At 31.5% G+C, this 24,784-nt stretch overlaps 1 protein-coding gene across 2 annotated transcripts; it reads right to left on the bottom strand.

Moving 5' to 3' along the window:
• Positions 1-9,841: 9,841 nt before the first annotated feature.
• On the bottom strand, positions 9,842-15,950 carry LOC130951795 (uncharacterized). 2 transcript variants are annotated; one of them, XM_057880530.1, is made up of 7 exons: positions 15,747-15,950; positions 14,696-14,757; positions 13,226-13,386; positions 12,853-12,925; positions 12,074-12,236; positions 11,130-11,171; positions 9,842-10,933 (listed from the first exon to the last, which is right to left on the bottom strand). In XM_057880530.1, the coding sequence occupies exons 3-7, from the start codon at positions 13,297-13,299 to the stop codon at positions 10,062-10,064; spliced, it is 1,224 nt and encodes a 407-aa protein (XP_057736513.1). In that variant the 5' UTR covers positions 13,300-13,386; positions 14,696-14,757; positions 15,747-15,950; the 3' UTR covers positions 9,842-10,061. The 2 variants fall into 2 exon arrangements, with proteins under 2 accessions (XP_057736513.1, XP_057736514.1); XM_057880531.1 differs by lacking the exons at positions 14,696-14,757; positions 15,747-15,950 and having other exon boundaries at positions 13,226-14,680.
• Positions 15,951-24,784: the final 8,834 nt, after the last annotated feature.

The raw sequence follows: 24,784 nt of genomic DNA on the forward strand, positions 1-24,784 counted from the left end.
TATGAATACTTTTCTTTGATATTAGTCTTTGATTTTCATCTAATAAGATCTAATGGCCTATATAAATGTGGCTCATTCAATAAGCACATAACTCTTGAGCTCGTTTTAGACGTACCCATTGATTTGCGATTAATTTTCTACAATTTTGGAGAGATGTCGTAGTTCCTATTTCCTATTTTCTAAAAAATATATGAATACATCTCACAAACACGGTACCTACTCCCTTAGGTAAGAATTATGCATAGATTTTCTAGATTTACTTTATGCTAATATTTTTTCAAAATGTTATCTGATCTGTATATAAAAAATATTTATTAAATCAATCATATATATATATATATATATATATATATTAAATTAAATAATTAAATATAAAAATGATCAAACCGCTAATAAATAAAATAATCAAACGTATTTTCTAGCTGTATGAATTCTCATACCTTGTCTAGTCTTGCTTTGACTTGGTAAGTGTAAGCCTTTAAGCAAATGCTTGCGAGATGAATGTGTACGTATTTAGAAGACCACTAAGGCCGCACTTATTTATAGAGAATTTTATACATAGAGGTGGGTCCTTGTCCTTTTGAGTTGTTTTATCATAGACGAATATTACATATTTAGAGTTGATTTAGTAAAAAAATTTTTAAAAATATTTATATTTTTTAAAAATATAAATATTTTGTTTTGTATTTAATAAATTAAAAGATTTATATTTTGTATTTATAATTTTTAAAAATTAAAAGTATTTTTAAAAATATTAATTTTTTTAAAATTAATTTATATTTATTAAAATTAAAAAATTTAATATAATTTTATATATTAATTAATATCTAAATTTAATTTTTACATTAATATCTGTTATAATATTTTAAATTTTAAAAATTATTTTTAATTTAATTTATTAAAGATGATATAACTTTTAATTTTTTTAAAAACTACCTTTTATAAACTACTCTTTTATCATGTGCTCAAGCGTTTTTTATAATAAGATTTAACAATTATTTTTAAAAAAGTATAGTAATTGATAGGCTTCAATGTTAAGATGTGGCTAAAACTCGTTACACGGGGTGTTATTTAGTTTTTTATTTATATAAGTCAAAATCAAAATAAGAATCATATCATTTTTAACAAAACTTTTTCATTGCTTACCGTATATATTAACATTTAGGGTTGGCTAACCTGTGCCTCTGAAACACATGAAAAGATGATTCTACGTAAAATTTTTAATTTTTTTTAATAAATATAAATTTATTTTTAAAAGGTAATTCTTTTATATTTTTAATAAAAATATTCTTAATTTAAAATTTTAATATTAATCTTTAGAATACAAGTTAGTTAAACCTTAATATTTTTTTTTGTTGACTAGTTAAACCTTAATATAATTAACTCTAAAATGACAATGATCGTAATATCGACTTTTTTATTTGGAAAAGTATAAGTAGACAATGAAAATATAAATGTTAAACAATGTGAACAATAGATTGGATGTTCATTTTACTAGGTGTATGGAGGATTATTTTAATAGTAAGATTTAGGTGAGTAATTTAGAGGTGTAGTATATTTTTATTTGATTAGTGATTGTTCATATTGTTCAAAAAAGTCATTGGTTACCAAGCATAATCCTTTTTATTTATATAAGCATGAGAAAAACATTATTTCCCATAATGCGCATGATGGCTCAAAAGTGTTTCTGAATTGCACATGGCCATTTCATGAAGCATCAACAAATAGAATTAGCCTCCATTTCAAAAGAGGTGAACACGAAATGGATGAGGAGGTATTGTGCGCGTCAGAAAACTCATTCCAAAGGAGGCAACCACAAAATGGAACAAGTCATGTATACCAACAGTGAAATGGAGTAATCCGTGACTGACACACAGGAAATAAAAATTTCAACGAAGTTGAACACGAAATGGGCTACTCTTTATCTCTCTCCCCCTCCGATTTTTTCGAATCTTCCTCGTACACATAATCAAACTACTGATGGACAAAAGTCAAGAGAGAAATAAAATTTTAAAATATGAAAATTATTTTTGTATTTTTAGTTAATAAAAAAATTTATTTATTTTTAATTTAAAAAGTTAGAAATTTATTTATTGTTTTCTCTAAAAATTAAGTGATGAATCTAAATGTCAATAATAAATACTCTTTTTAAATACTCTCAATAATAAATGAATTGTTGATTTTTTTGGGCAAAGTAAATAAAAAATTAATCATACATGATAATAAATATTAATCATAAATAAAAATTAATTTTAAAAAAGTCTTACCAAAACCATTAAATCAAACTATTGGCTTCGATTTACCATAAGCTAACCTTCACGTTTATAAATCGAAATCTATTTGTTTCAATTTTAGCCTGTGTCCAATTTGCATGCAATTACTAGATTCAATTTAGTATTGATTTCTGTAAATCGAATTTAATAGATTTGATTTATATAAAAATGTATTTTAGGATATTCAGATAACCAATTTCGTTTTGGGAGATCTGGGTAATTTTAAGAAAAGTTAGTTTATTATAGTAATTTACCCAAAACTATATAGATGTTCATATCATGGTCTCCATTATTATCATTTCAATTCAAGTCACAAATGATTTATTGACATTTCATAGTTGTTGTAAAAGGGACATAATCCAATCAATCCATTATATATATTAGAAAAGCAACATTAGTTCAACTCCATTGAAGTCCTCATTTTGCGTGTGTCAGTCACGGATTATTCCATTTCGTGGTTGGTAAATATGAATTCATTTCGTGGTTGTCTTCCTTGAAGTGGATTTTTTTGACGCGCACAGTACCTCCTCATTACCCATTTCATGTTCATCTCCCTTGAAATAGAGGCTAATTCCATTTCGTTGATGCTTCACATGAAATGGCCATGGACAATTCAAGAACACTTTTGAGCTATACGTGTGAGAAATAATGTTTTTCTCATGCGTATATAAATAAAAAAGTCCATAATATCTATATAAAGTGAGACTACTAAGTCTTTTTTTTACCAAATCCAACAAAGTCACATGTAGATGCTTATTTTTTTTCAATGCTCATCTCCGTCGTTTTCTTCTTTTTCTTTTTTCTTTTTTCTTCTTTAGGGTGAATTTTTTTTCTCTTTTTTTTTCTTTTCCTTTTCCTTCAATATAATCATCATCGTCGTTGTCGTCGTGCTCTTCTTCTCATGTATATGTTTAGCAAATTATCAAACACAAAAATATTTAATTTTAGTACATATCACAGAAATTTTAGTGCACAATATAAAATTTTTTTAAGGATTATATTTTTAAAATATTAACTCACCCAACCAACAATATATATATATATATATATATATATATATATATATATATATATATATATATATATATATATATACAGCAAAATTATTAAATACAAAAATTTTAAAACACAACACAAATTTTTGAAGGATGACTCATCCAACCAACAATATATATATATATGCTCAACAAAATTATTGAGGACAAAAATGTTTAAAAGACTACATATCCGTAATATTGACTCATCTAACAAATAAAATATGTTTATAGCAAAAATTTATGTACTATATACAAAAATTTATGTCTTATATTAATAAATTATTATATTATATACAAAAATTTGTGTACTATGTATAAAATTTTATGCATTATATCGATAAAAAAATACGAAAAAAGAGAAAAAGCATGTGCATATATTGTGTGCATGAATTTTGCTAGACTCATGTCAACTTGGATAGATTTAATTACTAAAACTGTTTGTAATTGTACGTATAGCATCACATTATAATATATAAATTTCGATCAATTCTACTAGAAAATTAAGAGGGGGTCTAGCTAACTCCTGCCAATTCCTATTGGGTTGGACCGTACCCCGAAACCCATTTCACCACACAAGCAAGAAGCAACATCTAAAATTAACCCCAAGCGAACAAAATAAACTTTAGCTAAACCTCTCCCCGTTTTCACCGTTTCACTTCAACAGCATTCAAAACCATCCAACGACAGTGCCTAACAACCAAGTTCGTCGGACGCCTTTCTCAATCGCCATCAACCGCCGCAGCGCCTCCGTCCGTCCATGTGCGAGCACCAGCCGGCATCGGAAGCTCGTCCCAGACCGCCGCAACACCTCCATCTCGTCCATGTGCTACCAACCACGTTCGTCAGAGGTTCGGTCCAGTACGTCGCAGCACCGTCGTGCCGCCCACGTGCGAGCAACCAGGGGGTCTAATTCTCACCCACATTGTGTCGTTGCTGCTACTGCTGCATGTCCTTGTCGCAGCACCATTGAAGCGTCCCTTTCTCAGCCGGACAACTCAACGCTGGCTTCCCTGCTCTACTCCGACGAACGCCGTGTCGGGCTCCTCCTGCTAGCATCGTGAAGTCTCGCCTGACAGTACTAATTGGTTAGTATCTATCTATGGGTGTTACTTGATTGAAAAGGGTATGAGTAAATTAGTTGTAAAGGGATTATAAATCAGATCATATGCATATAATGACACAATCATATCCAATGAATTTTGATTTGTTGGATGTTATTGCTGTCTAAGATTAGAGGTTTGATTGAAGGAATTCAAATGGGTTTTCTGTGAAACTAGCTGTTCTTTTTTTTAAATGAGACGGAATAAAATTGGGTTCGATTATGGTGAATATAGATCAATGTACTTGTTCGACACTGGATAAACAATAGAACAAATTAGTACCAAAAAGAAAAAAATAATAGAACAAATAGAATGTTGCTTGTTATGGCCTATGGTTTTAGAAAATGTTATTTCAGTGGCAGAAAAGAGGTTAAAAACCAACGACTGTTATAGGATTAATACTCAAATTCGTCTCTGAAAGATCACGTGTTCTCTATTTTTGTTTCTGAATGATTTTTTAATCAAATTAATTCCTGAATGATTTTTTTAAGATCACGTTCGTCTTTCTATTAATCTCTTTACACTGCTGTTAACGATTTGTTGACCTGAAACATGAAGTGGCAGCACACCCTACCAAACGACGTCATTTTGCCATTTAAGAGTGTGTAAGTTGTCAAACGCCACCGTTTTAAATATAGAGAGTGTAACTCTTTGTCTTCTGAACAAGTCCTCATTTGTTCTTCTTCACTCTCACTGTGACTCTCTGTTTCTCTGATGCATGAACTACCATCACGAAGATGAAAAAGACCTTGCCATCATCTGCAACTATTAGAGTAGTCATAGAGCATTGTTCGTGCATCAGTTCTAGAGCTTGGTGAGAATCTTGAAGACAACGACACAACGTTGTTTGTGCATTCGACATGAGAGATAAAATTTTTATTTTTTGTAAAAGAAAAAATTGGTAACACTATATGAATCCTTAGTTTTCCCATTATATGATTGAGTCATGGTGAAGAATCTGTTAGTGAATATAATAGGGTTTAAGATTTCATCCCAACATTTGGTTTATGATTGGTTATATGGGTAAGAATGCCAAGACTTTATTTTTGTGGTTTCGAAAAACAATTCCTGTTTTTTGTGTGAATGAAGTAATGGTTACCGATTAAGTTGTTGTGTTGGTGATGAGTTAGTGTGACGGATGCTTTGTGTTAATTTTTGATAGGGTTTGGAGGTATTGATAAGCTTAGATGGCTTGTTACATTAAGTTTTTATTCTTAATATTGTTGTTTCCTATTATATAGATGGAGAGTCCTCCGATGACATTTATCTTTCATCATGGTGAAAATTTTAAAAAAGATGAGAAAGGAAGTAGAATCTACGAACAAGATAATACAGAAGTCTTGATGGAAGTTGATGGAGATACTTTTGATGTGTTTTTTGTTAAAAGATACTATAAAGAATTGAAATATGCTGGGGGAGGGGGGACATATGTTGGTGGAAAGTTCTTTGGCTCTCACTTAAGAGTGGGCTGAGAAAGTTGGAAACTGATAAAGATCTGTTAAAAATGTGCAAGACTTGTAAAAGGAATCACGTCATGAATATATTCTTTGAACATGGAATTTCAGAACTACACTTGGTGGAATGCATGAGTGAGGATGATGAAGTGATTCTGCCAAACAATGCCTCCTTCTTACAGTTGCCCACCACACAACCTGAAATCTAGCTACTAAAATTGCATTCCAATCCACAAAGAGCTACTCACAGCCATTCAAGACTAACCCTTTCCACTCCTCTTCAAAAAATAATGCCAAAGTCACTCTCACTTCTTCTGGACCCAATCCTCATCCCAAAAGAAAAGGACTATGTGCAGTCCAATACAAGGTCCTCCCGACCCACACAGAATTTCATTAATAAGTCCAATTCTTAGCCCACCAAAAAGTACAGTTCTTAGCCCACAAAAAAACTCAATTTCCAGCCCAAGTTTCAACCAAACCAATTCTCGAATCTACAAAACCTTGCACTGATCCCTTGAAAGCTACTATTAAACCAAGAAGTGGCCATCAACCTTCAAAGAAGCCATATGCTCAAAATAAGAACAAGAAACCTCTGCAATACACAAGGTTTGGTCGAGCTATTAAGCCAACCCCAATATAGGATAATAGTGACTCTCATGACTCATATGAGAGTATTGAAGACAGTATGTATAAATTCACTAAAGTTTTGGCAGATATCAGTGACAGTGATGACTTCAACAATAGAGGACCAAGAAAAACTGATTTTAGAGAGAAGCACATCCGGTATTTTGGACAAGTATGAAACAATCTATCTGAATTTTATAATGTCCCATATTTCTTAATCAAAGCTTTTAAACTGCAGAAACAGGTTTTCTCATCGTTTTCCTTCTTCTTTGCATGGACGAGCTTGAAGCATAGCTACCATGTGAGTGCGACAGCAACCCACCACTGGGACCTCCACTTCCGCTCCCCATCATGGCGCCGAAATCAATTTTCTCCTCCCTCAATAGCTGCTAGATGCAACAACATTCAGGCAATGCATTCATGTTCATGGAAAGATGGAAATTAGCGTTTATTTATTTGATATTTAGGGACTAAATTGATACATAACCCTAAATATATCTCGACAGCAACACACACAACATGTCAAGTGTAATTCATATTGTCACTTCACGTTCCAGATCAACAAATCGTTAGCGGTAGCGTGAAGAAGTTAACGGAAGGACGAACGTGATTTAAAAAAAAAATTATTTAGAGACGAATTTGATTAAAAAAATCATTCGGAACGAAAATGAAAAATACATGATCTTTTAAGAACAATTTGAGTATTAATCTAACTGTTATATTCATCACCGAATATATATTTAAAAAATATATATTTCACTTTTAAAAATAAATTGAAAAAGAAAGGCGCACTCTTCCCTATTTTGGATAAAATCTTTTGTCCATCCTTAATGCTGAAGCTTGAATCAACTAGGGGTCTAACCGTTTAGGGCAAATGAAATTTCTTCATGCCAGGGAACCAAGTTAGGAACACGACCGTTTGTATTTTAGATTCTTCTCGCTATTGGGGTTGACTTTTCAAATTTACTCTTCTTCCCAAGATGGTTCAACCAAGATGGTTCAATTCGAAGTAGGCCAGGAGCTCATGCCCCCGCCCGGCAAAACCTTCCCTCATGTTCTTGAAGTACATGGAATGGAGCCCATAATTCTGATAAAAGAGATGTTAGATAATAAATAAAATTTAATATTTTTTCTAGTCAAAGATTAATCCAAAACTCTCACAAAATTATTTTAAAAGATACGAACCACAAATATGTTTTGAAAAAATTAAAAATATAACAAAAATTAGATATTAAATATATATTTTTAAACCTATTGGCCAGCGACAAACCCTTAAATGGAGCTCAGTACCGCGGCGGATTAGTTCTTGACCTGTCGGGTTGGGGGATACCGTGGGAAACCAAAAAAAATATATATATATATTTTTAAAAAAAATTTAAAAATCATATTGTGAATGATTAGTTTTTTGAAAAACGAAAAAATCTAAAAATTGAATTTTGATCCAAGTTTTTTGCGTACATCTTTTAAATAGTTATTTAAATGTCATCACAAAAATTCAGATTAAATGTATAAATTCTTTGCAAAATAAAATTTTTTTATGACTTATAAAAATATAATATTTTTTATTATGTTTGTAACATTTTTAAATTATTTAGAGATTTATTTTTTTTTATATTTTAAGAATTATTTTTATCAGTAATATAAATTTTTAGATACTAATTTTATTAATTTTAAACTGAAAATTTTAAACTCTAAATTTTAATAACATAAAAAAATTGTTAATCTAAAATATTGATCAATATTGATCAAAACTATTAGATGATGATATTTCTCTTCTAATAAACCATCAAGGTACAAAATTTTTACATTAAAATTAGAAGAAAAAGCTTGACGATGGTATGAAGCTGGAGAGAAGAGAGCCGCGGTTGAATTCTTTATGGTAATTAGGATAGAAGTCAGATATTTGAGTAGATGATTTTTTGAACATTTGAGCTTTGAGTCTAGTCCATTTGAGTTAGCTGATACTAATGGTTAGCAAATATTGAGTTAGTTTTCTAGCAGAATTAAAATCAAAAACAAAGGTATAGCAATTTACATTAATATCTTAACCTATTATACCCTCTCACGATTTTTATAATAATATGAATGTTATAAATGCGTCTACAATTTGTAAAAATTGTAAGCTGATAATTTTAAACTCTAAATATTTTAATTAGGTAATTTGTCCTAATAAAAATATAATCACTGCGATGCTTTGTACAAATGCATAAGTTTAACTCGTTATAAACATAAAACACAAATAATCACCCTTTTTGCATACACTCATTATGTGAATCATTAATCCATAAGATTTTCCTTAAGCATGCGTGACATAATTAAACACTTAAAATACTCTAAAGGGTTTTCTCTAACTCTAAGTCATATAAGAAAACAAAATTAAAACATGAGAAGCACTGTACTGTACTATACAAAGAACGATCTTTTGGGCTTGCAGTCCACCTCAGAAATGGAAAACGCATAAAAATGAACTTCAGGAATACTTTTCATGTAAAAGTAAAACGAATAGTTTGACTTCAAACATCTTTTAGCATGTTGAACAAGCAAAATATTTGAAATATGTTCCTCTCCATCGTGCACACAATAGTATGAAACTGTCTTAAATAAGAAAAATATCGTACTTTCAAAAATAATTAAGCAGCTTTTTTATCCAAATTACGGAACGATATGAGAGTAAAAGAATAGATTTCTAATGGATAAATAACTCTCTCACACTATATATACAAGTGAAAGAAACCCAAAAAAACTAGTGTAGTATTACTCTACTCCAAATATTCCAAAGTGTTCACTATTGTTAATAAAGATGGCAAGAAGAAGGGTTGACTCGTGCAAGACAATTTTTTTTTTTTTGTAAAACAAGTGAATTATGAATGTTTTTTAAGTCTTTAAACTTATATGCAGCGAAAATTGTTAGCTTTGAAGGTTGGGGAATTATTTAATTTCCTAATTTGTTTGTGAGTAATATATATATTAATTATAATCATATATTATTTTAAATTAAATAATCTGTATAATGATAATTCTATTTATTGTTATAAATACTAAATTAAATAAGTTATAATTATTTTTTATTTAAAATTAAATAAGAATAAAACCAGATATTATTTTTATTTAAATTTTAAATATTATTTTTATTTGAATTTTAGAGTTTAATAGATGTCATACTCGGTAACTCTTTTTCTATCAAAGAGTTGTGATTCAATTCTATTAGAAATACAGATCAAAAAAACTAAATTCTTCCAATCACTTTTACAAGGGATTATATATTTAATCACATCCGAATTTTCTAACATTAGGAAGCTAATCGAAACAAAATGTCACATAATGCAGAGGTCGAATTAACTAAAAATTAGCATGCATATAAAGTTACTCAATATACATAAGAATATAACATACATAGTTCCATAGATTATATGATGATATACAGTAGTTAACGACTTAACGTATGATTAATCTACCTAATTTCTTTACTAAATTGTAAGTATCGAAAATTTGTTTTCAGGATGCATCATTCTCAAATATGTATATATAAAAGCATGTTTATAACTGCCATGCAAACAAGCATTAAGTAACTGGTTAATCATTAATCTCTTCAATTAAACATTTCCCTTTGGTTTCTGCTTTGTTGTTTAACTTTTGACCTTTACCACTCCACTGAGATTCCATGACTGATGCCTTTTCTGTTCTTACAATGTCTGCTAAAGAAGACCATGCTTCCGGAGGCTGTTCATGAACCCAACACATGATGAAATAAATCTTTCTTTCTGCATGCCGAATAGTACTTCTAATCTCATCTTTCCTTGAATTTCTTGGCTTTTCTGATTTGGCCACCTTCCCCGCTTCTTGAACCAATCGATGCATATCGCAGAGGGCACAAATCAAGGCAGAACTTCCTAATTCGAGCAGGCTGATCACATCATCAATAACACCAAAACCGAATTGCAACCCGCCCATGTGACGGAACGTCGGAGAGCATATCTGTTGCAAGCAATGAGAGAGAGCTTCCAGTAGAGTCTCTGGCAGACCACCTTGACCCAACACTGACGACACGCTGAATACAACCAAAACAGATCCTAACGGGTCTGACCTCCAATCTCCGTTGTATAGGCGGAGAGTGAAGCAGTAGCTATATAAGATATCGACTAGGTGAACCGTTAAAATGGGCGACGGCTCCTTAGAACTAAGCCTGCTTACAGGAGGAAGTGGAGTTTCCGGACCAAGAGGAATTTTGGAGGAATCATGATTTTCAATATCATCTTCCAGCTCCTCCTCTGCAAGTGGTTGAACAAGTTGAGTTCCTTCCTTACTAAGACGGATTTTTCTGGCAGAAAGTTTTGACCACCATGGTTCCCAAGGTTTGATCATCTTGCTCAATTCACCAGAGGCAATAGCTCTTTGAAATCTTTTCTTCTCTTCAACAGATAAGTCATCAAAACTGATTTCTTGTCCTGTGAGTAGGTACACCCAAATCAGCATAATCTAACAGTTAAATAGCCATAAAATACAACCAATAAGGGTGCAGAATTTGATTTATACAACATATCAACATTTACAAAATCCACTTTAACTGAGTTGACAACAGAAGAGAAGAGAAGAGAAAGGGGGTGGGGGTGGGGGTGGGGGAAGCATTACAAAAGAACTTACCAGACAAAAATTTCTGCACTATGCCCTCAGATAGTGTTGAATCTGCATAAGCAAAGAAACCAGTCGAAAAGAATCAATGACCATCTATTATAGTATTCTTTTGTTCATAAATAAAAAATAAATAAATAAAGGTTTAGGGTTTAAGGGTTTAAAGAATTAGGCATGTTTGGATACTGCTTATTCTAGGTTTAAAGAAGCTAGCAACTAAAATATTCTCACATAAGTTTTGGAAGGAATAAAAGAATTATTTCAGAATTAAGCTGTTTCCAAGTATTCATAGTAATTTTCCTCCTCTTTCTGTACACTCCTTTATACTATATGACTTACTACTATAGAATTATTTTGAATTTATTACCAGCTTCTGTTGTGGTCCTGCTCTGTGTTCATTCTCCTCAATTTACAATCTGCAGTTTATTTGGATATTTTCTAGCTCTATTACTTTTATTTTTGATGAAATATGTACAATAAGACAAAGAAAAGTGTACAAAGCAGCAGAACAAAAGGTAAATCAAATACAAGGGAAAATTAGCACATTACATAACAAGGAACATCAACATAATTGTCCCTGACAGCCCTGTAAAAAGAAATCTGCTTGACAATATGTCCAACAAACCACCTAATCTTATCCCAGAGAAATCTGTGTTTCAAATTATTTTGTGCAGTGCCATGTACCATCTTAAGGTTCTTCACAAAATTCCAGACCTTATGGATTATCAATTTATCAGATTATGACGTATGCATTAAGATTTTTGTGATCATGATCAAGGAGAGTTTGGAATAATCATCTAAGAAAACCTCAGGAGAAACCAAATTTGGTTTACGACAGAGCCCACAAGTGTCATGATCAACAGAGAGAAAGAACCTCAGAGAAGGCAAATATCAAAAAGAAAATGACTGCTACAAAACCAATCTGTATTGTGGAAGCAGCAAAATGTTTGACTTACAATCCTCATTGTCATCTATGCTATCATCCATTTCCTCTTCTGAATGAAATCTTTTCAGTATGTCTAACATTTTATGTTTGGTTTGTTCATCAGGCTGGATCTGCTGAAGCTCCTGAACTACATTTTCTCTCATGAAGGATTCCGTACAACAGAGACTATGAGACTGTAATTTTACAATAAAAAAGTATCAATAATTACTGCAGTTTATCAAAAAGATCAAGATAGAACATTTATAGAAAGAGTGTGCAGACAACACCATTTTGCAAACCATCCATGCCCAAAGAAAATTATAATCAATTGCCAAAGTGAGGCCATGTCAAAATATTTCGGCCACGGGCGAAAGTAAAGTTGGCATAATAAATGCACATGAAGAGAAACAAGCAACACCACTCATATAACAGCCTAGTTTGATATCCGGTTTCTAAAAGATGCATGGAAAGCCAAAATTTAGACAATGCTTTTACAAACTTAGTCAAACACAACAAAATGGAAGAAGAAGCCAAATGCAAATGTAAACCATAATAACATAACATAACATAGTTGAAAATCAGAAACCGTGAGATTCTCCAACAGTAAAACCAGTGTGCAAATAATTCATTCAATATTTTGTGCTCAAAACATTTGTAGCATATATATTAAGGTATCTTAACATGCCATTTCCATAACACATGGTGGAAAATAGAATAGTTGATGAATGATGCCAGTTTATAGTTTACTCGCATCTCAATCTTTATCAGATACTTAAATACCAAACTCAAATGGGCATATAGGTAACTTACTTTGTAACAATGGAGAGAACAGTATCGCGAATTGCATCTAGGACAAGTGTACTGTGAAAATTGCTTCTGACATCTGCCATTATATGAAAAGGAACAAATCAAAGAGGCTTCATCAGTTTACCAGGAAACAGGGGGTTTGTTGCAAAACATCAAATGATATCACGGTACTGAACTCAAACCAAACCATTGATATAAAACTCAAGGATCTTAGAGAAACTAGAAATTTAGGTTTCATTTCACTTCCAAAAGATGAGAACTACACAATTAATAAATTAAATAAACAAAAAGGAAAAATAGAGAGAAATTTTCTGATCACCTTAGCATACTAAAACACTCGCACGTGAAAATGATATAGAAAGATAGAAGGACTTACACATGACAAATCGTCCGCGAAGGGTTCAGCGAGGGAGCAGAAGATTTGTCTGACGTATATATTGTATCATCCATAATCGAAGAATTGCTGGCCAACAACTTATTTATTTTCAGCTACAATTCTCTCCTCCTCGAAAAATCGAGTTTAGGTTAACAGACACTCTGGGTTCAGAAGGCAAATCTAATGTAAGCAATTGGGACTAGAGCTGCATAGTGCATATGGTTAAAGTTAACCAAGAAACCAAAAATTTGGTTAACTAGAAATTTGGTTTGCTGGTTTGGGTGCCATTAAATTGTTATAAAAATTTTAGTAGTAAAAGTAAGAGCGCCAGAAAAATTTAAGAAAGAAAAATCTTTTTTTAGAAGTTACAATTTACATTTTCTTAAAAGATTCTTTTTACATAAAAGAAAAGATGTTAACATAATAAATAAACAAAAAAAGTATTTTTATATTGTTAGATAAAAAGATATTTTTACATGAAATATCCAAACATAAAATTACTTTTACTTTTTTATAAGATCTTTTAAAAAAAATCACTTGAAAAAAGATCTTTTTTGCATAAACTCAAACTCACCCAAACAAACCCTAAACCAAGCTGGTTTTAAATGATCAAACCAATAAACTAGTTTTTTTTTTGTACTTTTTATCTAAAAACTGATTTTTAAAAAAATCGGTTTTTAATTTAAATATAAAAAGTTTTTAACTTATATATTAATTTTTGACACTTTAAAAATTTTATTTTACCTTTGACGATATCTGCCTCTCAAAAATCTCAAGACTAATTATCATTATGACTATTTCCATTACAATCAAACAATATACTGCAACAAAATAAAGATCAAATGGTTCTAGGATATATAACCAGTAGCAAGATACCATAAATAAAAGGAGAGCAGTATCAAGATATACCAATATTAAGAACAGTGATGAAGAGCAGATACTTGCCTAATAGAGAAATTCAAAATCATGTGAAGTTAATAAATAATACAAAAAGAAATGAAATTGGACTCATGTTCAACATTTTTTCCCTTAAAGAAGAGCAAAAACAGTGGCTTTTATTGAGTTTCAAACAGATGAAATAACAAGCATAAAGAAAAAAGTTTGAACAACCATGGATCTGTTGGCTAAGTAACACAGGTGTCACAATTTGAAACTGAAACATCATGTTCAATAAAACTTCATATAAAATGTAGAGCTAGGAACTGCATAAATTTGATGAAAGGTATTTGTACAAATTTCATTAAGAGGGATACGGGGAAGTTTGATGACTGAAAATAAAATTAATTCTAGTGCTCACAACATAGTGATTGAACTTCGTTAAAGCATCAATTTTTTAACCTCAAAATCATGAGCTAACAATGTGTTCACAAATAAAAGGAAGCTCTCAGCAAACAAAAAATCAAAGGAAAACCGGATACAAAAAACATATTTAACAAAATCACAAAATCAGTGTTTGAAAAGTTAGCAGACCGTGAATATGACAGGGATTTTGATTCCTTGAACAGCGACTCTTGCATTATTTACATGGACACCTGCAACATTTGGTTAAATACATCAATCAAAATCATTACAAATATGAGTACCTATATAGGAAAACAATTTCAAAAAAATGTTACTCATAAATCATCACCTAGAACAAATCAACTTCAATAAGAAATCTATAAAACGTGGCTTATATGACTTGGGCCAAACAAAAAGACAAAAGACATGTGCATATACCACAAATGAAACCAAAGCCAAGAATTCAGCAAACAATAAGACATAACTCATTACAAAAACAATAAGTTCCTGTTGTAGAATCAAATCAACACACCTTCCTTATGCTTTGAGGAAATAAAATGAGGCCAGTAAAACATTTAACTTTTAGGAAAGAGGATTATAAGGAAAAATGTTGCAAAGAGACTTTTCAGAAAGTGGAAAAAATATGTTACTGCTGGATTAATCTGTACTGTATTTTTTTTTTTTTTTTTTTTTTGCAAAACAATAACTTTAATCAACAGAATAGGGAGAGAAGGAAGGGAGTATCTTCAAATACTAAAGCGAGATTCTTTTGTCCCAAAGTTCAAGAATTCTTGAGATGAACAGGATTGGAAACTTCAATCCAAATTATGATCGAATGGGGTTAAATTTATTGAATGCAGCTAACAATACAGTACCAACAAAATATAAAGCATATGATGCAGCTCCAATTTGTTCCAATTCCATAAAAATGTAAAAATTTCAACTTTCCCTCAACTCTATAAACACTCAAGAACTGCAAAAGCAAAAATAACAAGTAATTTGGCCTCAAGGCTGTAGCGAAAATTACAACTGAAGAATCGTCCACAGCAAACAGAACCAATCCAATCCACGACAATGCAAAATTTTTCACAACCCCAAGATGAAAGCACAGTGCTTCAAGTCAGAAGATTCATAAAGCAATGAAAGCCAGGATATAAAACCATCAAAAAAAGATCATTTGACAAGATAAGGTTAGGAATGTTCATGGCCGTAGAAGATCATTTGAACAAAATAAGCCTACCTGAACTGACCAGAACAGCGGCGAGGCACTTATCTTGGTTGCTTGCGGTGGAGAAGTAACAGATGTAGTGTGCAGGTGGCGGCCTGGTGCTGGAGACGACGACAGAAGAGGAGTGGGACTGTGGGAGGGAAAACTCGAGAGATAGCGAGAAAGTTCGCAGAGGCACTTTCTTCGCGGTTTAACCGGAAATCGGTTCGGGTCGTTTGTTAGTGATTTTATTAAATCAAATCATTAATTTTTTAGTGAATATCCAACCTGATTTCTGACCATGACAAAAAATATCATTGATTTTTTTTGAGAAAAAAAATATCTAATTCAATCCTGATCTTTGTTTTTTGAGATTGATTAATTCTATATAAAAAAAATAACATTAACTTTTTTTTAATAAAAACTAATCAATTTCATAAAAATAAAGTTCAAAAATTGGGTTAGATATTTTTTTGTCAAGATTTCGTTATTTTTGAAATAATTATCAAAAATTTTTTAAGATTTTTTCTCTTAATTTTTGGCTTGTGCATGCAATTTGTCGGTCAGAAATTTTAAATGGAGTTTTAATTTACAATAAATTATTCACTGTCGGACCAAATAATAATATAGACAACTAAAAAAATAAATTATTAATTAAAAAATTGTATATTTTTAAAATAATAATTATTTAAATAAAATTAGATTAATTAAAAAATAAAAATATATAATAAGTAAGAATTTTTTTAAATAAATAATTGATATATTTTAATTATTGAAATATATAATTTGTAACATATTTATCAATTTATATCACATTAATTTATCTCATTTACACCATAAATAATATATATAAAATTTAAAAAAATATATAGATACATTCATAATTATCTCCTCTGCAAATTTTTTCAGGAATCAATTATTGGAAAAGAAATGTGATTTTCATATCAATAGACCAGAGAATTCTAGACCATCAGAATTGAAGAGAGCTGATTTGTTTTTCAATTATGCATATGCATTAGACCGTTAGTTGCTAGCCGTGCAATACTAGATAACTTTACGATTGAAAGTTAATTATTTGCATCTGATATTTGTTAATTTTGATAAGATAGATATTTCAGTTGAGATTCAGATATATTTGTTTTTAATGCAAGAATAATATATAGTAATGTTTGTATTTGTGAGCAGAGCATCATTCTTTATTCATATATTAATTTTTTTATGGATTAATTAATGATTATGTCCACATATACAATACATAGTAATATTACTTAAGAATGATAAGAGTTTCTTTTTTTTTTCTTTTCTTTTATTTTTACCTTTTATGACTGATTCAGTAGACACTGTGTTCGTATAGTGCAAGTAGACATAGGTGGTGCTAGATGCGGCTGAAGCTGCTACTACAATTGTGGGATTTTTGGACATACATTATATAAGTATGTCTCCCAGGCTTCTTAGTTAAGTTGATCATCATTCTCTTGGTATTTAATTTTATTTTTCTCATTTATCTTTTATTTAGGCTTAAATCTAAGATTGAAGAATATTCAAAAAAAGTTTATTCATATTGGCATGTGTTTGGTCTCTTTAGTTTCATTCAATATTAATAGATAGTATAAATATGTATTGTATTGTGAATTTTTGGACTTTTTAAATTTTTTTTCTTCTTCAGACTTTGTTATTGGAATATTTGGAACAGTATCCTCTACATATGAGTTTTACTTCTTCTTCATTTTTTTATTTTTTTAATTTTTTAAAATTATTTTCATATATATTTGCCAAATTTGCCTCCTTAATTTAAAAAATTTATATGTTTGGCCAAAATCATGCATTTAAAGATTGCTTATATTCAGGCTAAATTTGATTATTAGCATGTAATAAAAACAAATTGAAATCTTTAATTGAAGTCCTTATGAAACCAAAAAAAAATATATTTTACTTCTTTAAATTTTTTATTTTATTAAAATTTTTAGGTTGGACAAGAGAAATTGTTAATTCCAACACCTTGAAGCTTTGTACGGATAGTAGTGACTTTGTTAATCTTGAGTTGAATTTTATATTTTTCTTTAAAATTTAAAATTTTTTTTCATGTTATTGTTGGTGTGTTTACTATTTATCTTTTTGGATTGTTTTTTTGTAGTTAAATTGAGCCATATATCTCATGTTACATTTTGTCAAATATTTTGTTCATAACAATGTGTAAAAATTAAAATTGTGAATTATCTATTTTTTTGGATAACAGATGTACTCACATTTAAAATTCAAAATATTCTTGGTTTGTATTAGACTATTAGTGTTTTTTAAAAGGAAGAGCAAATCATACTTATGCTACTAGACACTAGCTCTTAGTGAGCAATAATAAATATATGAAATATGTAATGGAATGAAAATATGGAATGATTGCTGTTAGATGGTAATTTTTTTTTGTTGGAGTCATAACAGAAGAAAGAACAAATAATACTTATCCTATTTGGTATTAGTTTTTGGTGAGCAATAATAAGTCCATGAAATATGTAATGGAATAGAATGAATATTATTAGATGATAATTTTTTTGGTTGGAGTCACATTAACTGCTAATTTGTAATACTTATTATTAACTATTGCTGTTAACTGACATGGGTAAGGCAATATGCTTTTTCATGCTTATGACAGATGAGAATAACGTTAATATTCACTAGTATTGAATCCTTTTGGTGAATATTAAAAAATAATTAAAATATAGAATTTGCAATTAGTTATTCCATTTCTTTTTACAGAATGCATGATTATTGATATATTATTATTATTTTGATTATTGAGAGTCAGAGAAAATATTTTTTATCCTTTTTTTCAAATAAAAAAACAATAAAAAAAGATAAAATTCTTTTTTTTATTGTCATTGTATGTGTTCATACATATATGTATTTATGCATCTATCAGTACAATACAAAATTTAATTGATCGCTAAACTTTAATTTTGATTTAATCTAATGTTAATGTTTGGTGTTTGACTGATTCATATATAACTATTCATAGTTTTTATGTTGTGATTTTGGTAGTTTGCTTTGAATTTTGCTATTAAATTTGGTAAATGAATGACCAAGAACTTTTAGCATATTTTTCATGATATAACAACAGATAAAGTGATAACTGATAAGTTATAACATGCAGTCTAATTTTTTTAAATAGTTTCATTATTTTTAAATATTTTACATGTTTAATTTTGCACATTTTTTAAGTAGTTCAATTTATAAATGAAGCATTGCAGTACGATTTAATGCAATATATGATTTTTTGTACAATAGTTCATTCAATTGAACAATTGTCATTTTATTATGTAGCAAGGTTGCTTTAATAAAATTAATATATATTATCTATATGAGTTTTATAAAAGTCTTTTGTAAGCAATCGATTCAGGTTATGTTGTAGTTTTATGATTGTGTTTCTATTAGGTCATTTCTATTCAATATTTAATTATCTGATGTTAAATGCTGTTCTAAGATAATGTTGTTTTTTCATTCATACATTTTTTTACTCACTTTAACTATTATATATTCTGTATTTGTGTTTATTCATATTTTTTCTCATTATTCTTTAATTCATTTTGTCTATGTAGTTTGAACATTAAACATGTCCGTGCGAAACATGGGTAATGCACTCATTTAAAAATAATTTTTATTATGATTTATAAATCTTATAAAAATGTAGTGATAGAATATTTATATTAACTGACACATGAAATTTTGTTACAGGTAAATTTATTGAAATAGTGCTTTTAATTTATTATTTGAGTTGGTTTATTATTTATAGTCCAACTTCACTTATCAATCTATATTTCATTAGTTATTATAAAAATATCACGTACAAATGGCCATTTTGGTAAAAAAATTTATATTTAATTTGTTTAGAGTTTGCTAAGTGTGAAGTTGTTGCTGTATTTGGCAATGATGGAATTTATTTAAAAAAGTATGTCCAAAATTAAAGACACGTTCAATTACAGATAATATCATCATTTTTTGTCTAAGACAACTTTGTTAATCTGGTGAAAATATTCAATTTAAGATTATTGTGTTTTTTATATATTAGGCTCTGCAGTATTGAATTTCTTGCATAAAAAACAATTCTCCTTTTTTATTTTTAGTTTTACTAATTAAAATACTTTGGTTCTTTTTTTCCTAAATTTGATAGCGTTTGTGTATGATGGAATTGTTACCTAGATTATTTTTTTATTTGTATTTTTTTATATAGTAGGAGTACATAAGGAGTACATAGTATATAAGGGGTTATAACTCAAATATTTTTTAGAAGAATTTTTCATTCTTTTCAAAATGAGAACAACTTATTCTTTTCCATCTCTTGGTCCCTTCTGGCCATCAACATCACAGCTTGAATAGCTTAGGGCATGAAATTTTTTTCATGGTGCGGTGAGCGTGGAAAGCAATCAAGCTGTGAATCTAGTTGCTAATTTTGCTATTTTCTTTCTTTTCCTAATTTTTCTTTTGAGATTTTCTTTTCCCTTTTCTTACCTCTTCCTTTAGACTCACCCAATAGAGTTTGATGAGAGGCTATTTCACAAGATTCTTTCTTGTTTGAACATAGTTGTTCCGATCAACGAGTTAGAAGGAAGAAGATCTGGATCCCCATTATTCTGTGATTCATTGATTTCTCAACAATGGCTGACAATCAGAGCAACGCAGTACAGATGGATGTAAACGCACTAGCCAATCTCCTCCATCAACTCACTACTCTTCAGTCTCAGATTTCGAAGAACAACACAAGTCCAATTCAAGATCAATCAAGCCCTTATTTTATCCATCCGGGAGAAAATCCAGGTACACCGATTATTTCAATCGTGTTAACACCTAACAATTATGGTAGTTGGAGTCATGCTATGATTAGAGCACTGAGTTCGAAGAACAAATTGAAATTTATTGATGGTACCATAAGAAAACCTGAGAATAATAATGTTGAATCTGAGGCATGGGAAAGATGCAACAATTTGATTGTTTCTTGGATCAATCTTTCATTAAGTCCTGGAAATCGTGATAGTGTTATGTGGAACAATGTTGCTGTTGATTTGTGGGAGGAACTTAAGCACAGGTACTACCAAGGGGATAGGTTCAGAATTGCAGAACTCCAGGAGGAACTTTTTGCCATCAAGCAAGGTGATCTGACCATCACTAATTATTACACAAGGCTCAAATAGATCTGGGAGGAGCTCAACAATTTCAGATCCATTCCAAACTGTGTCGGATGTGCAGAGTCATGCTCTTGCGGACTATCAAAAATAAGAGAATACAGAGATGAAGATCAAGTAGTCAGACTTTTGAGAGGATTGAACGAACAATACTCTACCGTCAGATCACAAATCATGCTCATGTCACCCCTACCAGACCTAAACACAGTATTTTCTATGCTAACACAGCAAGAGAGACAGTTGACCAACATGGACAACAATAAAATTTTGTTCAATTCCACTCAAAATACAACTACATCACAAGTGCTCAATTCCTCATCTAATAGAGGCAAAGGAAGAGGGCGAGGGAGATCAAGTCAAGGTGGTAGAGGGCGTGGAGCTAAGATAGTATGCTCTTATTGCAACAAACTTGGCCACACAGAAGATGTGTGCTATAAGAAACATGGGTACCCCTCCCATTTCCAGCAGCGGCAGCAACATCCCACCACAATTGCTAATGTACTCAATGATAAACACCCCCAGCTCAATTGCCTCCAAGAGAACATTGGAATGTCAAGCTCTGAATTCACTCCAGAACAAAAATTTGCCTTGTTGGAGCTGATCAAAGGCCAAAGTGTGCAGCAACAACCTCATAATGCAAATCAGGTTAATTCTATTCAGACCTCCACTCCAGGTAAAATCATTGTATTACAATTTAATACAAGAATTATGAGTATTATAACTCCAAAATCTGCACTATGGGTCATTGACTCTGGTGCGACAGATCATGTGACTTTTGACTTAAAAGATTTTGCAAGTTTTCAAAATATTGCTCCAATAAATGTGATATTGCCAAATGGAACCAAAACTGTGAGCACCATTGTTGGCACAATCATATTTTCTAAAAAAATTTTTCTCAAAAATGTTTTGTACATTCCCTCCTTTGATTTCAAATTGATTTCTGTGTCAAAATTAACCTCAAATTTACATTGTCAAATGTTAATCAATGATAAGTGTTGTGAGATACAGGATCAATCCACATCGAAGATGATTGGCATTGCTAAGTGCGGAGATGGGCTATATACAATGAGTAGAGAAATAGAATGCTTTCACCTTCAATCCCCTTCAATAAAGCAAGCTTCATTGGCAGCAGCTTCTACCACTACTCATAACATAACATCTTCACAAACTGAGCATAACAAGATTTGGCATCTTAGATTAGGACATATACCTATGCATAGACTAATTTTAATGAAAAAAGATTATCCTTTTATAGATTGCACTGCTTCAACATTTCCTTGTGACTCATGTCATTTTGCAAAACAAAAGAAGCTATCTTTTGATCTTAGCACAACTGAAATAAAGAATTGTTTTGATTTAGTTCATATGGATATCTGGGGTCCCATTTCTGTCCCTTCCAATGAAGGACATAGATATTTTTTGACTGTGGTGGATGGCAAGAGTAGATTTACTTGGACTTTTTTTATGAAAACAAAATCTGAGGCATCACAATTGGTTATTAACTTTGTAAATTTTGTCAAAGTACAATTTGAAAAACAAATTAAGTGTATAAGAACTGACAATGGACCAGAATTCACTCTAAAGTCCTATTTTGCATCAACTGGCATTCTACACCAAACTTCTTGTGTAGAAACACCAGAGCAAAATGGAATTGTAGAGAGAAAACACCAGCACATTTTAGGTGTTGCTCGAGCACTGTTATTTCAATCAGGAATTCCACTTTGTTTTTGGCAATACGCAGTTGCTCACGCTATTCACCTAATTAATAGGTTGCCCAGTATTAAATTGGATAATGTCAGTCCTTATAAGGTTTTGTATGGTACATTACCCAATCTTTCAGATTTAAGAGTATTTAGTTCTCTTGCATATGCCTCCACGTTAACAAATTCAAGAACAAAATTGGACCCAAGAGCTAGAAAAGCAGCATTTCTCGGTTTCAAATTTGGAACAAAGGGTTTTCGACTTATTGATTTGAAGTCAAAGAAATTTTCATATCTAGAAATGTAACTTTCTATGAAACTCATTTTCCATTTTCACATTCCACAAGCACTGAAACTATGACACCCACTCTTCTTCCACAATGCATTGACATTTTTCAATATGATACACCATCCACACATCATTTGCCATCACCTACACATACCACACTCACAGATTCAACTGTAGATCTCTCAAGCTCAATGCATTCACCTATTTCCTCACATACCATTGCACCCACTAGCACCCCACACACCAACACTGCACCTGCATCACAAAACTACATCATCCTGCATGACTGCATCACTAGAAAATCTGAAAGGGTCAAGAGATCGCCTGCTTATTTGAAGGACTACCATTGTATGATAACCCACACAACGCATCCTAGCAATTTTGCCAACTCTAACACTTTATATCCTATCTCACAATATTTATCATATGATAAACTAAACCCAGAATATAAGTCTCTTTCTCTAGCTATCACCTCAAATTCAGAACCTAGCACCTATGAGGAAGCGGCTGCACATGAATGCTGGAGAAAGGCAATACAAGCTGAATTAGCAGCTCTGGATCAGAATAGAACTTGGTGTCTCACTGAACTCCCAAAAGGCAAGAAGGCTGTGGGTTGCAAATGGATTTTTCGGGTAAAATTCAATCCCGATGGCACCATAGAAAGGCACAAAGCCAGGCTAGTTGCAAAAGGATTCACTCAAGTGCAAGGAGTGGATTATGGTGATACATTTAGTCCAGTTGTCAAAATGACTACTCTACGAGTAATATTGGCATTGGCAGCGGCAAAGAAATGGCATTTGAAACAGTTGGACGTCAACACTGCCTTCCTTCATGGAGATTTGGACAAGGAAGTTTACATGCGGATACCACCCGGTTTGGATGTGTCACAACCAGGTTTGGTCTGCAAATTACAAAAGTCTCTATATGGACTTAAGCAAGCTAGCAGGCAATGGAATATTAAGCTCACTCAGACTCTTGTTGATGCTGGTTATAAGCAGTTTTTTGATGATCATTCTCTCTTCATCAAGAAATCTTCTGAAGGCTTCACTGCCATCCTAGTATATGTGGATGATTTGGTTTTAACCGGTGATAACATTGGTGAAATCAATTCCATCAAGCAGATTTTAGATGACAAGTTTAAAATAAAAGACCTTGGTGATCTCAAGTACTTCTTGGGAATGGAAGTCGCACGCTCCAACTCGGGAATTCACATTTATCAACGGAAGTATGCCATGGACCTTCTCAAGGATTTTGGTTATCTGGATTGCAAGCCTCTCTCCACTCCATTTGATTATAGTCAGAAACTCTCGAAGGAGTCGGGTACCATTTTACCAGACAACACTACTTACAGACAACTCATTGGCCGACTCCTTTACCTCACAAACACTAGACCTGATATCTCCTATGCTGTGGGGCGTTTGAGTCAGTTTTTGGACTGTGCAACCACCTCTCACCTGCAGGCTGCTTTCCGTGTGCTCCGATACTTAAAAGGTAGACCTGCAACTGGTTTATTCTTCTCCTCTACTTCTGATATGCATCTCACCGGATTTGCCGATGCTGACTGGGCTACCTGTGCCGATACTCGTCGCTCTGTTTCTGGTTATTGCTTCATGCTTGGAAGCTCTCTTGTCAGTTGGAAGAGTAAGAAACAAACCACTGTGGCCAAGTCCTCTGCAGAAGCTGAATACAGATCTCTTGCAGCTGCCACTTGTGAAGCTAGCTGGTTGTCTTTCTTAATGGATTTTCTTGGTTTGCCGCTTCAAAAATCTATCACCCTTTTCTGTGACAATCAGTCAGCTATTCATATTGCCAACAATCCCATCTTCCATGAAAGAACCAAACACATTGAAGTAGACTGCCACATTGTTCGTGAAAAACATCTGTCTGGTCTCATTCATCTTATGCCAGTTC

The sequence above is a fragment of the Arachis stenosperma genome, chromosome 9, assembly GCF_014773155.1.
Source record: "Arachis stenosperma cultivar V10309 chromosome 9, arast.V10309.gnm1.PFL2, whole genome shotgun sequence".
NCBI lineage: Eukaryota > Viridiplantae > Streptophyta > Magnoliopsida > Fabales > Fabaceae > Arachis > Arachis stenosperma.

Excerpts from the sequence above, each read along its gene's own strand:
- LOC130951795 (XM_057880530.1), bottom strand. The coding sequence starts at position 13,299 with ATGGATGATACAATATATACGTCAGACAAATCTTCTGCTCCCTCGCTG. Across the intron at positions 12,926-13,225 it reads TCGCGGACGATTTGTCATGT|ATGTCAGAAGCAATTTTCAC; the intron begins GTAAGTCCTTCT and ends ATATAATGGCAG. Across the intron at positions 11,172-12,073 it reads CATAGATGACAATGAGGATT|ATTCAACACTATCTGAGGGC; the intron begins GTAAGTCAAACA and ends TTGCTTATGCAG.